Source organism: Pseudophryne corroboree, chromosome 5 (assembly GCF_028390025.1).
Source record: "Pseudophryne corroboree isolate aPseCor3 chromosome 5, aPseCor3.hap2, whole genome shotgun sequence".
NCBI lineage: Eukaryota > Metazoa > Chordata > Amphibia > Anura > Myobatrachidae > Pseudophryne > Pseudophryne corroboree.
This window is the reverse complement of record NC_086448.1, coordinates 788,778,606-788,793,837: the sequence shown is the minus strand read 5'-3', so window position 1 is coordinate 788,793,837 and position 15,232 is coordinate 788,778,606. Positions and strand designations below refer to the sequence as shown.

At 51.3% G+C, this 15,232-nt stretch overlaps 1 protein-coding gene across 1 annotated transcript in view; it reads left to right on the top strand.

Moving 5' to 3' along the window:
- Positions 1-15,232, top strand: part of LRRC72 (leucine rich repeat containing 72) — a 98,077-nt gene that overhangs the window by 2,587 nt on the left and 80,258 nt on the right. The window contains exons 2-3 of the mRNA XM_063924414.1: positions 670-743; positions 5,006-5,075. Of these exons, the coding sequence (XP_063780484.1) occupies positions 670-743; positions 5,006-5,075 (144 nt within the window). The remainder of the gene's footprint in view (positions 1-669; positions 744-5,005; positions 5,076-15,232) is intronic.

Sequence of the window (15,232 nt, the reverse complement as noted above, 5' to 3'; positions counted from 1 at the left end):
GCTATATCTCACAGGCTGACCGCTACAGACCGGCTGCTATATGTCACAGGCCGACCGCTACAGACCGGCTGCTATATCTCACAGGTTGACCGCTACGTGTCGGCTGCTATATCTCACAGGCCGGCTGCTACGTGTTAGCTGCTACATCTCACAGGCTGACGCTACATGCCGGCTGCTACATCTCACAGACCGACCGCTACATGCCAGCTGCTACATCTCACAGACTGACCGCTACATACCAGCTGCTATATCTCACAGACTGACCGCTACATGATGACTTCATGATTTAACCAATTTGTCTGAACGACAGGTTTTGTCCATTTCCCAGTGTTTGGGAGCAAATGGTTGATTGTCATTTGCTTTTATTGATTACCAGATTTTCATTCCAAGACACAGCACATCAGCACTAAGCCCATGTGCTGTCAGCTCAGGGGGGCATCGCCGGAGGGGGGAGCTGTTCGCTCCCCCGCTTCGGCAGACAAGATGTTTATACATCTTGTCCTTGTCCCTTCCTGCTTTGCATCGGTAGTGAGGCGAAGCAGAAAGTGTTATAGTGGCATGATCCGTACCGCTATAATACATTTACCTATATGTAAGAAAGAGGCTCAGTAAGTGCTATATACTGTATGTATGTACAATAATAACACATCTGTAAATATATTGATGCAGATGATAGAAGAACAGATGCAGCAACGTGCGTACAAGACGGACTCTGATGTGTCTGAGCTGTACCTAGGCAGAAAGTGAGTATGTCAGGTATACAGTAACTATTATATCCTCATCAACTTGGGTGTGTAAGTTATTTACATGATATACTGGGTCTTGACAATTTTGAGTAACTGTTAATTCAGACATACGCAAGGACATAGGGAGGGGTGTGCCAGCAGTGTCATCGCCCACGGACCTGGGAGCGGCACCATCGCTGCCCTGCGGCCCCTGCATCTGCCTGTAATGGTACCCTGCAGCCAGTAATGCTCCAGCAGTGCAGCTTGGAGTGTTCAAAGGACTCTGCATACAGGTGCCATACAGTGTATAGTGTGTGGGCAGCTCTACATATTTTCATGCCAGCAGACCTACCCCCTTATCTGACACCACATTTCCAGGAGGGGGGGGGAGGGGGGGGGGGGGGGGGGGGGTCACAGGGGGACTTTGACTCAGTCCCGATTTTGCAGTGTTGGGAGCTATGCATGTGACATGTGAGGAGGAGAATGGAGGCAGCAGGATGTCACAGATTAAGACTAATATAGTGGGAGGAGCAGGGCCCCTCAGCAGCACAGAGTGTATCAGGAGATGGGTGATGTGTTAGTGTGGACAAGGCTGCATGTGACAGGGGCAGTGACAGGATGAGAGGAGAGGAATGGAGGCAGCAGGAAGCCGCCGACTGAGAGTTATATAGTGGAAGACGCAGGGTCCCCAGCAGCACAGAGTATATCAGGAGATGAGTGATGTGTCAGTGAGGACAGGGCTGCAGGTGACGGGGGCAGTGACATGATGTGAGGAGGGGAATGGAGGCAGCAGGAATCCACAGACTGAGAGTTGTATAGTGGAAGGAGCAGGGTCCCCAGCAGCACAGAGTATATCAGGAGATTAGTGATTTGCTAGTGAGGACAAGGCTGCATGTGACAGGGGCAGTGACAGGATGTGAGGAGAGGAATGGAGGCAGCAGGAAGCCACCGACTGAGAGGTATATAGTGGAAGACGCAGGGTCCCCAGCAGCACAGAGTATATCAGGAGATGAGTGATGTGTCAGTGATGACAGGGCTGCATGTGACAGGGGCAGTGACATGATGTGAGGAGGGGAATGGAGGCAGCAGGAAGCCACAGACTGAGAGTTATATAGTGGAAGGAGCAGTATCCCAGCAGCACAGAGTATATCAGATGAGTGATGTGTCAGTGAGGACAGGGCTGCATATCTATGACAGGGGCAGTGACATGATGTGAGGAGGGGAATGGATGTCAAAGACTGAGACATACTGAAAGAAGCAGGATCCCCAACAGACCTCTGACCTGCATTATACCGTGTGTAAGATCAAACAGTTTATGGAAACATAATGGGGGGAATTCAAATGTTTGAAAAGTCGGTTGGGTGTCTTTTTCCCCCTGTCTATTAGATAGCAAAAAACAGACTCCCAACTGACTTTTCAAACATTTGCATTCCCCCCGATGTATAACAAACTAAGGGGGTTATTTAGAGTCAGTAGTAGTTTTGCAAAAACCGCTACTGAGAAACTCACATGCTGGGGGCCGTCCAGCACAGGGCAAGGCCACCCAGCATGAGAAGCACCGCCCAGCACAGGGCAAGGCCGCCCAGCATGAGAAGCACCGCCCAGCACAGGACAAGGCCGCCCAGCATGAGAAGCACCGCCCAGCACAGGGCAAGGCCGCCTAGCATGTGTAGCGCCACCCAGCACAGGGCAAGGCCGCCCAGCATGAGAAGCACCGTCCAGCACAGGGCAAGGCCGCCCAGTATGTGTAGCGCCTCCCAGCACAGGGCAAAGCTGCCCAGCATGTGTAGCGCCACCCAGTACAGGGTAAGGCCGCCCAGCATGTGTAGTGCCACCCAGTACAGGGTAAGGCCGCCCAGCATGTGTAGCGCCACCCAGTATAGGGTAAGGCCGCCCAGCATGTGTAGCGCCACCCAGTATAGGGTAAGGCCGCCCAGCATGTGTAGCGCCACCCAGTACAGGGTAAGGCCGCCCAGCATGTGTAGCGCCACCCAGTATAGGGTAAGGCCGCCCAGCATGTGTAGCGCCACCCAGCACAGGGCAAGGCCGCCCAGCATGTGTAGCGCCACCCAGTACAGGGTAAGGCCACCCAGCATGTGTAGCGCCACCCAGCACAGGGCAAGGCCGCCCAGCATGTGTAGCGCCACCCAGTACAGGGTAAGGCCGCCCAGCATGTGTAGCGCCACCCAGTACAGGGTAAGGCCGCCCAGCATGTGTAGCGCCACCCAGTACAGGGTAAGGCCGCCCAGCATATGTAGCGCCACCCAGTACAGGGTAAGGCCGCCCAGCATGTGTAGCGCCACCCAGTACAGGGTAAGGCCGCCCAGCATGTGTAGCGCCACCCAGTACAGGGTAAGGCCGCCCAGCATGTGTAGCGCCACTCAGTACAGGGTAAGGCCGCCCAGCATGTGTAGCGCCACCCAGTACAGGGTAAGGCCGCCCAGCATGTGTAGCGCCACCCAGTACATGGTAAGGCCGCCCAGCATGTGTAGCGCCACCCAGTATAGGGTAAGGCCGCCCAGCATGTGTAGCGCCACCCAGTACAGTGTAAGGCCGCCCAGCATGTGTAGCGCCACCCAGTACAGTGTAAGGCCGCCCAGCATGTGTAGCGCCACCCAGTATAGGGTAAGGCCGCCCAGCATGTGTAGCGCCACCCAGTATAGGGTAAGGCCGCCCAGCATGTGTAGCGCCACCCAGTATAGGGTAAGGCCGCCCAGCATGTGTAGCGCCACCCAGTATAGGGTAAGGCCGCCCAGCATGTGTAGCGCCACCCAGTATAGGGTAAGGCCGCCCAGCATGTGTAGCGCCACCCAGTACAGGGTAAGGCCGCCCAGCATGTGTAGCGCCACCCAGTATAGGGTAAGGCCGCCCAGCATGTGTAGCGCCACCCAGTATAGGGTAAGGCCGCCCAGCATGTGTAGCGCCACCCAGCGATACGATAGCAATTCATTTGCATTTGCATCTCAGAAAGCAGCGAATAGAGGTCAGTCCCTGTATATGAAGCCAGTCTGCGTATACCGGCGCACCGCCACGTGTTTCCCGTCACAGTAAACGCAGGCGACGTTATTCCGGCTGTCCAGAAAACTGCCATGATAAACCTGAGTTTCTTGCACTGCTCCCCACCAATACCGCGTTGCCAGTGCCGACCGCCCGCCACCTGTCAGTCACATTGTGATCGCATCCTTCCGGGATGCAATCGCATTGTGAACATCCGCGTGTATGCGATGTGATTGCGGCACATTCGCAAAACGGACGAAAATCGACTGTCTGTGATTTTAGCAACATAGCGTCCAACTGAGAATAACCCCCTAAGCCAGGGGCGGCCAACCAGTCAGTGTCAAAGAGCCGACATCGAGCCGAAGGCAGACATGCAAAAATGGAATGTGGCCTTGTGCCTGCCAGGCCACGCCCCTGGTATAAAATACATTGAAAAAGTCAGAACAACATAAAATAAAAAAAAATTAAAGTCAGATCCATTGAAAAAACCACTTTCACATAATAAACTTACGTTCCCCCATGTGTTACTCCAGCCAGCTCCCTCCTGTGTCACTCCAGCCAGCTCCCCATGCGACAATCCTGCTAGCACCCTCCTATGTCACTCCAGCCAGCACCCCCCATGTCACTCCAGCCAGCTCCCCATGTGTCACTCCTGCTACCACCCTCCTATGTCACTCTTGCCAGCTCTCCCATGTGTCACTCCTGCTACCACCCTCCTATGTCACTCCTACCAGCACCCCCCATGTCACTCCAGCCAGCTCTCCCATTGTCACTCCTGCTAGCACCCTCCTATGTCACTCCAGCCAGCACCCCCCATGTCACTCCAGCCAGCTCCCCATGTGTCACTCCTGCTACCACCTTCCTATGTCACTCCAGCCAGCTTCCCCCAATGTCACTCCAGCCAGCACCCTCCTTCATCACTCCAGTCAGCTCCTCCATGTGTCACTCCTTCCAGGACCGTTCTGTGTCACTCCAGCCAGCTCCGCCTTGTGTCACTCTAGCCCACCCTCATGTGTCACTAAAGTTCTCCCACCAAGTCGTGCCATTGCTGCAGCCCCTTATTTGTTCTCTGTTTGCCAGTGGGTGTCTCGCCTCTAGTATCTGGCTCCTTCAATTTTCAGTCCCTGTAGTGCCGCTGCGTGTCTGGCTGGAGTGCAGCGGTTTCTGTATCTGTTGTGGTCACATGATTTAGAGTGTTGGGAGCCACATTTAAATAAAGAAAGAGCCTCATGCGGCTCAAGAGCCACTGCCTTAAACTCTTTTTATCTTTTATCTCCCTACAGGGGACTGAGAGAAGTCGCTGATCTATCAAGGTTTCGTATGTTAAAATATTTATGGCTTAACCATAACAAGGTAATAAAACAGTAAATAAGAAGAAATACAGCTGTACGTATCCATTGCTATGTAATGAAAACAGTTTTTCTCTGACGTCCTAGTGGATGCTGGGGACTCCGTAAGGACCATGGGGAATAGCGGCTCCGCAGGAGACTGGGCACAAAAGTAAAGCTTTAGAACTACCTGGTATGCACTGGCTCCTCCCCCTATGACCCTCCTCCAAGCCTCAGTTAGATTTTTGTGCCCGAACGAGAAGGGTGCACACTAGGTGGCTCTCCTGAGCTGCTTAGTGAAAAGTTTAGTTTTAGGTTTTTTATGTTCAGTGAGACCTGCTGGCAACAGGCTCACTGCATCGAGGGACTAAGGGGAGAAGAAGCGAACTCACCTGCGTGCAGAGTGGATTGGGCTTCTTAGGCTACTGGACACCATTAGCTCCAGAGGGACCGATCACAGGCCCAGCCATGGAGCTCGGTCCCAGAGCCGCGCCGCCGGCCCCCTTACAGAGCCAGAAGACAGAAGAGGTCCGGAAAATCGGCGGCAGAAGACGTCCTGTCTTCAACAAGGTAGCGCACAGCACTGCAGCTGTGCGCCATTGCTCTCAGCACACTTCACACTCCGGTCACTGAGGGTGCAGGGCGCTGGGGGGGGGGCGCCCTGAGACGCAATAGAAACACCTTGGATGGCAAAAAATGCATCACATATAGCTCCTGGGCTATATGGATGAATTTAACCCCTGCCAGAATACACAGAAAAACGGGAGATAAGGCCGCCGAGAAGGGGGCGGAGCTTATCTCCTCAGCACGCTGGCGCCATTTTCCCTCACAGCTCCGTTGGAGGGAAGCTCCCTGGCTCTCCCCTGCAGTCACTACACTACAGAAAGGGTTAAAAAAGAGAGGGGGGCACTAATTACGCGCAGTATTAAAAATACAGCAGCTATAGGGGGAAAAACACTTATATAAGGTTATCCCTGTATATATATATAGCGCTCTGGTGTGTGCTGGCAAACTCTCCCTCTGTCTCCCCAAAGGGCTAGTGGGGTCCTGTCCTCTATCAGAGCATTCCCTGTGTGTGTGCTGTGTGTCGGTACGTTTGTGTCGACATGTATGAGGAGAAAAATGATGTGGAGACGGAGCAGATTGCCTGTAATAGTGATGTCACCCCCTAGGGGGTCGACACCTGAGTGGATGAACTGTTGGAAGGAATTACGTGACAGTGTCAGCTCTGTATAAAAGACAGTGGTTGACATGAGACAGCCGGCTACTCAGCTTGTGCCTGTCCAGACGTCTCATAGGCCGTCAGGGGCTCTAAAGCGCCTGTTACCTCAGATGGCAGATACAGACGCCGACACGGATACTGACTCCAGTGTCGACGGTGAAGAGACAAATGTGACTTCCAGTAGGGCCACACGTTACATGATTGAGGCAATGAAAAATGTTTTACACATTTCTGATAATACGAGTACCACCAAAAAGGGGTATTATGTTCGGTGAGGAAAAACTACCTGTAGTTTTCCTGAATCTGAGAAATTAAAATGAGGTGTGTGATGATGCGTGTGTTTCCCCCGATAACAACTGATAATTTCTAAAATTTTATTGGCATTATATCCTTTCCCGCCAGAGGTTAGGGTGCGTTGGGAAACACCCCCTAGGGTGGATAAAGCGCTCACACGCTTGTAAGAACAAGGGCTCTACCCTCTCCTGAGATGGCCGCCCTTAAGGATCCTGCTGATAGAAAGCAGGAGGGCATCCTAAAATGTATTTACACACATACTGGTGTTATACTGCGACCAGCAATCGCCTCAGCCTGGATGTGCAGTGCTGGGTTGGCGTGGTCGGATTCCCTGACTGAAAATATTGATACCCTAGATAGGGACAGTATATTATTGCCTATAGAGCATTTAAAAGATGCATTTCTATATATGCGTGATGCACAGCGGAATATTTGCCGACTGGCATCAAGTCTAAGTGCGTTGTCCATTTCTGCCAGTAGAGGGTTATGGACACGACAGTGGTCAGGTGATGCGGATTCCAAACGGCATTTGGAAGTATTGCCTTATAAAGGGGAGGAGTTATTTGGGGTCGGTCTTTCAGACCTGGTGGCCACGGCAACAGCTGGGAAATCCACGTTTGTACCCCAGGTCGCCTCTCAACATATGAAGACGCCGTATTATCAGGCGCAGTCCTTTCGTGGGCAAGCGGGCAAAAGGTTCCTCATTTCTGCCCTGTGACAGAGGGAGAGAAAAAAGGCTGCAGAAATCAGCCAGTTCCCAGGAACAGAAGCCCTCTCCCGCCTCTGCCAAGCCCTCAGTATGACGCTGGGGCTTTACAAGCAGACTCAGGCACGGTGGGGGCCCGTCTCAATGAATTTCAGCACGCAGTGGGCTCACTCGCAAGTAGACCCCTGGATCCTTCAGATATCTCAGGGGTACAAATTGGAATTCGAGACGTCTCCCCCTCGCCGTTTCCTAAAGTCGGCTTTACCGACGTCTCCCTCTGACAGGGAGGCAGTTTTGGAAGCCATTCACAAGCTGTATTCCCAGCAGGTGATAATCAAGGTACCCCTCCTGCAACAGGGAACGGGGTATTATTCCACACTGTTGTGGTACCGAAGCCGGACGGCTCGGTGAGACCGATTCTAAATCTAAAATCTTGAACACTTACATACGGAGGTTCAAATTCAAGGTTGAGTCACTCAGAGCAGTGATTGCGAACCTGGAAGAAGGGGACTACATGATGTCTCGGGACATCAAGGATGCTTACCTTCATGTCCCAATTTACCCTTCTCACCAAGGGTACCTCAGGTTTGTGGTACAGAACTGTCACTATCAGTTTCAGACGCTGCCGTATGGATGGTCCACGGCACCCCGGGTCTTTACCAAGGTAATGGCCGAAATGATGATACTCCTTCGAAGGAAGGGAATTTTAGTTATCCCTTACTTGGACGATCCCCTGATAAGGGTAAGATCCAGGGAACAGTTGGAGGTCGGTGTAGCACTATCTCAGGTAGTGTTGCGGCAGCACGATTGGATTCTCAATATTCCAAAATCGCAGCTGATTCCGACGACTCGTCTTCTGTTCCTAGGGATGATCCTGGACACAGTCCAGAAAAAGGTGTTTCTCCCGGAGGAGAAAGTCAGGGAGTTATCCGAGCTAGTCGGGAACCTCCTATAACCGAGCCAAGTCTCAGTACATCAATGAAAGGGTTCTGGGAAAAATGGTGGCTTCCTTCGAAGCAATCCCATTCGGCAGATTCCACGCAAGAACTTTCCAGTGGGACCTGCTGGACAAATGGTCCGGGTCGCATCTTCAGATGCATCAGTGGATAACCCTGTCACCAAGGACAAGGGTGTCTCTCCTGTGGTGGTTGCAGAGTGCTCATCTTCTAGAGGGCCGCAGATTCGACATTCAGGACTGGGTCCTGGTGACCACGGATGCCAGCCTGCGAGGCTGGGGAGCAGTCACACAGGGAAGGAATTTCCAGGGCTTATGGTCAAGCCTGGAGACATCACTTCACATAAATATCCTGAAGCTAAGGGCCATTTACAATGCTCTAAGCTCAGCAAGACCTCTGCTTCAAGGTCACCCGGAGTTGATCCATTCGGACAACATCACGGCAGTCACCCACGTAAACAGACAGGGTGGCACAAGAAGCAGGAGGGCAATGGCAGAAGCTGCAAGGATTCTTCGCTGGGCGGAAAATCATGTGATAGCACTGTCAGCAGTATTCATTCCGGGAGTGGACAACTGGGAAGCAGACTTCCTCAGCAGACACGACCTCCACCCGGGAGAGTGGGGACTTCACCCAGAAGTCTTCCACATGTTTATAAAACTCGACAAGTATTGCGCCAGGTCAAGGGACCCTCAGGCAATAGCTGTAGACGCTCTGGTAACACCGTGGGTGTACCAGTCAGTGTATGTGTTCCCTCCTCTGCCTCTCATACCCAAGGTACTGAGAATTAGAAGATGGAGAGGAGTAAGCACTATATTCGTGGCTCCGGATTGGCCAAGAAGGACTTGGTAACCGGAACTTCAAGAGATGCTCACGGAGGATCCGTGGCCTCTACCTCTAAGAAGGGACCTGCTCCAGCAAGGACCCTGTCTGTTCCAAGACTTACCGCGGCTGCGTTTGACGGCATGGCGGTTGAACGCCGGATCCTGAAGGAGAAAGGCATTCCGGATGAAGTCATTCCTATCCTGATCAAAGTCAGGAAGGATATCACCGCAAAACATTATCACCGCATTTGGCGAAAATATGTTGCGTGGTGCGAGGCCAGTAAGGCCCCGACGGAGGAATTTTCAACTAGGTCGATTCCTACATTTCCTGCAAACAGGAGTGTCTATGGGCCTGAAATTGGGGTCCATTAAGGTTCAAATTTCGGCCCTGTCAATTTTCTTCCAAAAAGAACTAGCTTCAGTCCCTGAAGTTCAGACGTTTGTAAAAGGGGTACTGTATATACAGCCTCCTTTTGTGCCTCCAGTGGCACCTTGGGATCTCAATATAGTTTTTGGGTTCCAAACGTCACATTGGTTGAACCACTTAAATATGTGGAGTTAAAATATCTCACATGGAAAGTGGTCATGCTGTTGGCCCTGGCCTGGGCCAGGTGCGTGTCAGAATTGGCGGCTTTATCCTGTAAAAGCCCTCATCTGATTTTCCATTCGGACAGGGCGGAATTGAGGACTCGTCCTCAGTTTCTCCCTAAGGTGGTTTTCAGCATTTCACCTGAATCAACCTATTGTGGTGCCTGCGGCTACTAGGGACTTGGAGGACTCCAAGTTGCTAGACGTTGTCAGGGCCCTGGAAATATAGGTTTCCAGGACGGCTGGAGTCAGAAAATCTGACTCGTTGTTTATTCTGTATGCACCCAACAAGCTGGGTGCTCCTGCTTCTAAGCAGACTATTGCTCGTTGGATTTGTAGTACAATTCAGCTTGCACATTCTGTGGCAGGCCTGCCACAGCCAAAAATCTGTAAATGCCCACTCCACAAGGAAGGTGGGCTCATCTTGGGTGGCTGCCCGAGGGGTCTCGGCTTTACAACTTTGCCGAGCAGTTACTTGGTCAGGAGCAAATACGTTTGTAAAATTCTACAAATTTGATACCCTGGCTGAGGAGGACCTGGAGTTCTCTCATTTGGTGCTGCAGAGTCATCCGCACTCTCCCGCCCGTTTGGGAGCTTTGGCATAATCCCCATGGTCCTTACGGAGTCCCCAGCATCCACTAGGACGTCAGAGAAAATAAGAATTTACTTACCGATAATTCTATTTCTCGTAGTCCGTAGTGGATGCTGGGCGCCCATCCCAAGTGCGGATTGTCTGCAATACTGGTACATAGTTATTGTTACCAAAAAATCGGGTTATTGCTGTAGTGAGCCATCTTTTCTAGAGGCTCCTCTGTTATCATGCTGTTAACTGGGTTTAGATCACAAGTTATATGGTGTGATTGGTGTGGCTTGTATGAGTCTTACCCGGGATTCAAAATCCTTCCTTATTGTGTACGCTCGTCCGGGCACAGTATCCTAACTGAGGCTTGGAGGAGGGTCATAGGGGGAGGAGCCAGTGCACACCAGGTAGTTCTAAAGCAGGCCTGGCCAACCTGTGGCTCTCCAGCTGTTGTAAAACTACAAGTCCCATCATGCTTTGCTACAGTTTTGCTATTAGGGAAGGCTAAAACTGTGACAGGGCATGCTGGGATGTGTAGTTTCACAACATCTGGAGAGCCACAGGTTGGCCAGGCCTGTTCTAAAGCTTTACTTTTGTGCCCAGTCTCCTGCGGAGCCGCTATTCCCCATGGTCCTTACGGAGTCCCCAGCATCCACTACGGACTACGAGAAATAGAATTATCGGTAAGTAAATTCTTATTATTAGATGCATCGCAAGTAAGACAAACACTCACACATTGGGGGTCATTCCGAGATGATCGTAGCTGTGCCAAATTTAGCACAGCTACGATCATTCACACTGACATGCAGGGGGACGCCCAGCACAGGGCTAGTGCGCCCCACATGTCAGTGCCGGCCCTCCCGCAGAAGTGCAAAGCACTTCAAGCGTAGCTCCCGACCAGCGCAGCTTTAGCGTGCTGGTCGGGAGCTACTTGTCGCTCCCCGGCCCGCATCGGCTGCGTGTGACGTCATGCAGCGGCTCGCCGCGCCCCCCCCCCCCCCAACGACCCGATTGCTACGCTGCGGGAAACTGCATCGAGCGATCGAGTCGGAATGACCCCCATTGAATGTATTGAAGATGAAGGCTGCTGGGGCAGCCTATGTTACATTGGGTGTGGATTATTAGATCTACATTAAAAAGGTTTACAGTCAATTGGTCAGCAGGGTCAAAAGGTCGACATTGAATAGATAGTAGAAAAAGTCGATAGGGTCAAAAGGTTGACACCAAAAAAAGGTAGACACAATAAATGTTTATTTTTTTGCTATTTGGGGTGTATTGGCACTTTTTTTCACAAACAAGCCCCCATTAGTGTACCATGTCCTCTCGCTCCGCTACTGCTGCATTTCGGCACAGGTTACTATTCCCAATGGTAAAGTATGAAAAAACAATGGAAAAATTTGTGTCGACAATATGTGTGTCAACCTTTTGAACTTTCTACCTTTTGACCCTGTCAGCCTAATACATGTCACCCATTAGTGGTCTACCTATTGACTGTAGACCTTTTTAGTGTAGATCTATAGACCGGATACCAGTACATTTACTTTCTGGACACCAAGGAATTTGAACACCAGCCCTCATATACCATACTCATACACTTAAGTTGTGATCAGTCGCCCTGATTCGGAGATGCGCACAGATCATGTGTGGTTTAGATTTGTTATGGATTCTCAGGTGCAGAAATATACAACTGCTGGTGTAAGCATTCTCCTTGTGCACTACCGTGCTACAGACTGAACAACCCCGCAATGCCCACTCTGCATATCTGAGCATTGCTCAACTGTGACACTAGATTCCATCACTCCACCATCAACACACCTTTGGTCGCACTATAGACACCTCGAGTATCCCCTGCCTGGTGCAGAGTCTCCCTTGTAACATTATGAAGATGTGGCCATTGTGGCTACAGTACTGCGAAAGTGACCACAGTCGCCTGCTGAAACACGCCCTCTTATTACGATCACTTTAGGTCACCTCCCAGTCTTCACCCTGGATACACCCATGGGTCGCTGACTCTGTTTCAAGTAATAGCGATGTTGTATGCAATACGTAAGCCATCTCGCACCTTGGTTTGCTCTTGCGCAGTTATGGTGTCCTAGACTTATCATGCAGGCGCAGTATCCAAAAATCACTAAGCTCTGCAAACATCGGTACTGCATCCACCCAGTGTGATTTGTGTGTATCTTGTCAATAATAACTTTTAGTTAAAGCCCCCTGTATTTTAAACACACATTGCTCAGGTTACACTACATGGAACTTAAACACCCAACCTCATACACCACAGTCAGACATATAATACGTGAGCTATTTGCTCCTGTATCCCAGGCCTTGTAAATTCTAACTACATAGCTAGCTGTAATTGTTAGTTTAAGTAATTGCAGCTACACAGATCAATGCAGTGTGTGTGGCTGCATGTAGTGTGTGTGTGGCTGCATGTAGTGTGTGTGGCTGCATGTAGTGTGTGTGGCTGCATGTAGTGTGTGTGTGTGGCTGCATGTAGTGTGTGTGGCTGCATGTAGTGTGTGTGGCTGTATGTAGTGTGTGTGGCTGCATGTAGTGTGTGTGGCTGTATGTAGTGTGGGTGGCTGTATGTAGTGTGGGTGGCTGTATGTAGTGTGCGTGGCTATGTGTGTGGCTGTATGTAGTGTGTGTGTGGCTGTATGTAGTGTGTGTGGCTATGTGTGTGGCTGCATGTAGTGTGTGTGTGGCTGTATGTAGTGTTTGTGGCTATGTGTGTGGCTGCATGTAGTGTGTGTGTGGCTGTATGTAGTGTGGGTGGCTGTATGTAGTGTGCGTGGCTATGTGTGTGGCTGCATGTAGTGTGTGTGTGGCTGTATGTAGTGTGGGTGGCTGTATGTAGTGTAGGTGGCTATGTGTGTGGCTGCATGTAGTGTGTGTGTGGCTGTATATAGTATTTGTGGCTATGTGTGTGGCTGCATGTAGTGTGTGTGTGGCTGTATGTAGTGTGGGTAGCTGTATGTAGTGTAGGTGGCTGTGTGTGTGGCTGCATGTAGTGTGTGTGTGTGGCTGTATGTAGTGTGCGTGGCTATGTGTGTGGCTGCATGTAGTGTGTGTGTGGCTGTATATAGTGTTTGTGGCTATGTGTGTGGCTGCATGTAGTGTGTGTGTGGCTGCATGTAGTGTGTGTGTGGCTGTATGTAGTGTGTGTGGCTGTATGTAGTGTGTGTGGCTGCATGTAGTGTGTGTGTATGGCTGTATGTAGTGTGGGTGGCTGTATGTAGTGTGTGTGGCTGCATGTAGTGTGTGCAGGGCCGGACTGGCCATCTGGGACTTCTGGCAAATGCCAGAAGGGCCGATGGCCACGTGGGCCGGTCCAGCGCTCACTGATACACGCTGCCGCTAAGTCCGGCAGCAGCGTGTCTCAGCTGTCAGGAGAGGAGAACGCCCGCCAGCGCGGCTGTGTCTGGCGCGGCGGCGTATAGCGGACTTCAAACCAGCCGCCGGTTCGTGAGCCAATCAGAAGCCACCGGTCCGCGAGCTCTGATTGGCTCAGGAACCGGCGGCTGGTTTGAACGAAGTCCGCTATACGCCGCCGCACCAGACACAGCCGCACTGGCGGACGCTACCTCTCCTGACTCACCCGTCACTCACAGCCGGAGCCCAGAGGAGAAGCAGCAGCAGCAGCAGCAGTGCAGCAGCGGTAAGCAGCTGCAGCACTGGCTGCTGTGGGGGCAATTGTATACCTGGCACTGTGGGGGTAATTGGCTGGCACTGTGGGCATTTGTATACCTGGCACTGTGGGGGCAATTGTTTACCTGGCACTGTGGGAGCATTTGTATACCTGTCAGGTATACAATTGCCCCCACAGTGTCAGATCCACAATTGCCCCCACAGTGTCAGGTATTACATGACATTGTGGGGGCAATTGCGGATCTGACACTGTGGGGGCAATTGTGAATCTGGCACTGTGGGGGCATTTGTATACCTGGCACTGTGGGGGTATTTGTGGATATGGCACTGTGGGGGCATTTGTGGATCTGGCACTGTGGGGGCATCTGTATACCTGGCACTGTGGGGCATTTGTATACCTGGCACTGTGGGGCATTTGTATACCTGGAACTGTGGAGGCATTTGTATACCTGGCACTGTGTGGGCATTTGTATACCTGGCACTGTGGGGGCATTTGTATACCTGGCACTGTGGGGGCAGTTGTGGATCTGGCACTGCACTATTGGGGGCATATAATGTAAATTTCGGCTCATACCGGGTGCTATAATGTGAATTTTGGCTCATACTGTGTGGTATAATGTGAAAGAGGCACCAGTACTAGATAGTATAAGGGCTTCTACTATTGTGGTGCATAATGCGTATAAGGGGTGTATGGTGTGGTAAACTACACTGAAGGCCACGCCCCCTTATCCGGAGTGCGCGCGCGCTTAATTACAAAGTTCACATTTCCATACCCCCACTTGAAAATTTCCTCTTCAACCACTGGTTGTGTGTATTTTAATAGAGAATGATGTACGCTTGTATGTTGTTAGAATATTAATTATATTTGTAAGAGCATAGACTAATAAGTGGGAGGAGTCAGGAATAGTAAGGGGAGGAGTCACAGAGGTGGGCCTGTGTGCTTCAAAAATGCCAGGGCCTATTTTTAGTCCCAGTCCGGCCCCGAGTGTGTGTGTGGCTGGATGTAGTGTTTGTGGCTGTATGTAGTGTGTGTGGCTATGTGTGTGGCTGCATGTAGTGTGGGTGGCTGTATGTAGTGTGTGTGTGTGGCTGTATGTAGTGTTTGTGGCTGTATGTAGTGTGTGTGGCTATGTGTGTGGCTGCATGTAGTGTGGGTGGCTGTATGTAGTGTGTGTGTGTGTGGCTGTATGTAGTGTGTGTGGCTATGTGTGTGGCTGCATGTAGTGTGTGTGTGGCTGTATGTAGTGTGTGTGGCTGTATGTAGTTTGGGTGGCTATATGTAGTGTGTGTGGCTATGTGTGTGTCTGCATGTAGTGTGGGTGGCTGTATGTAGTGTGTGTGTGTGGCTGTATGTAGTGTGTGTGGCT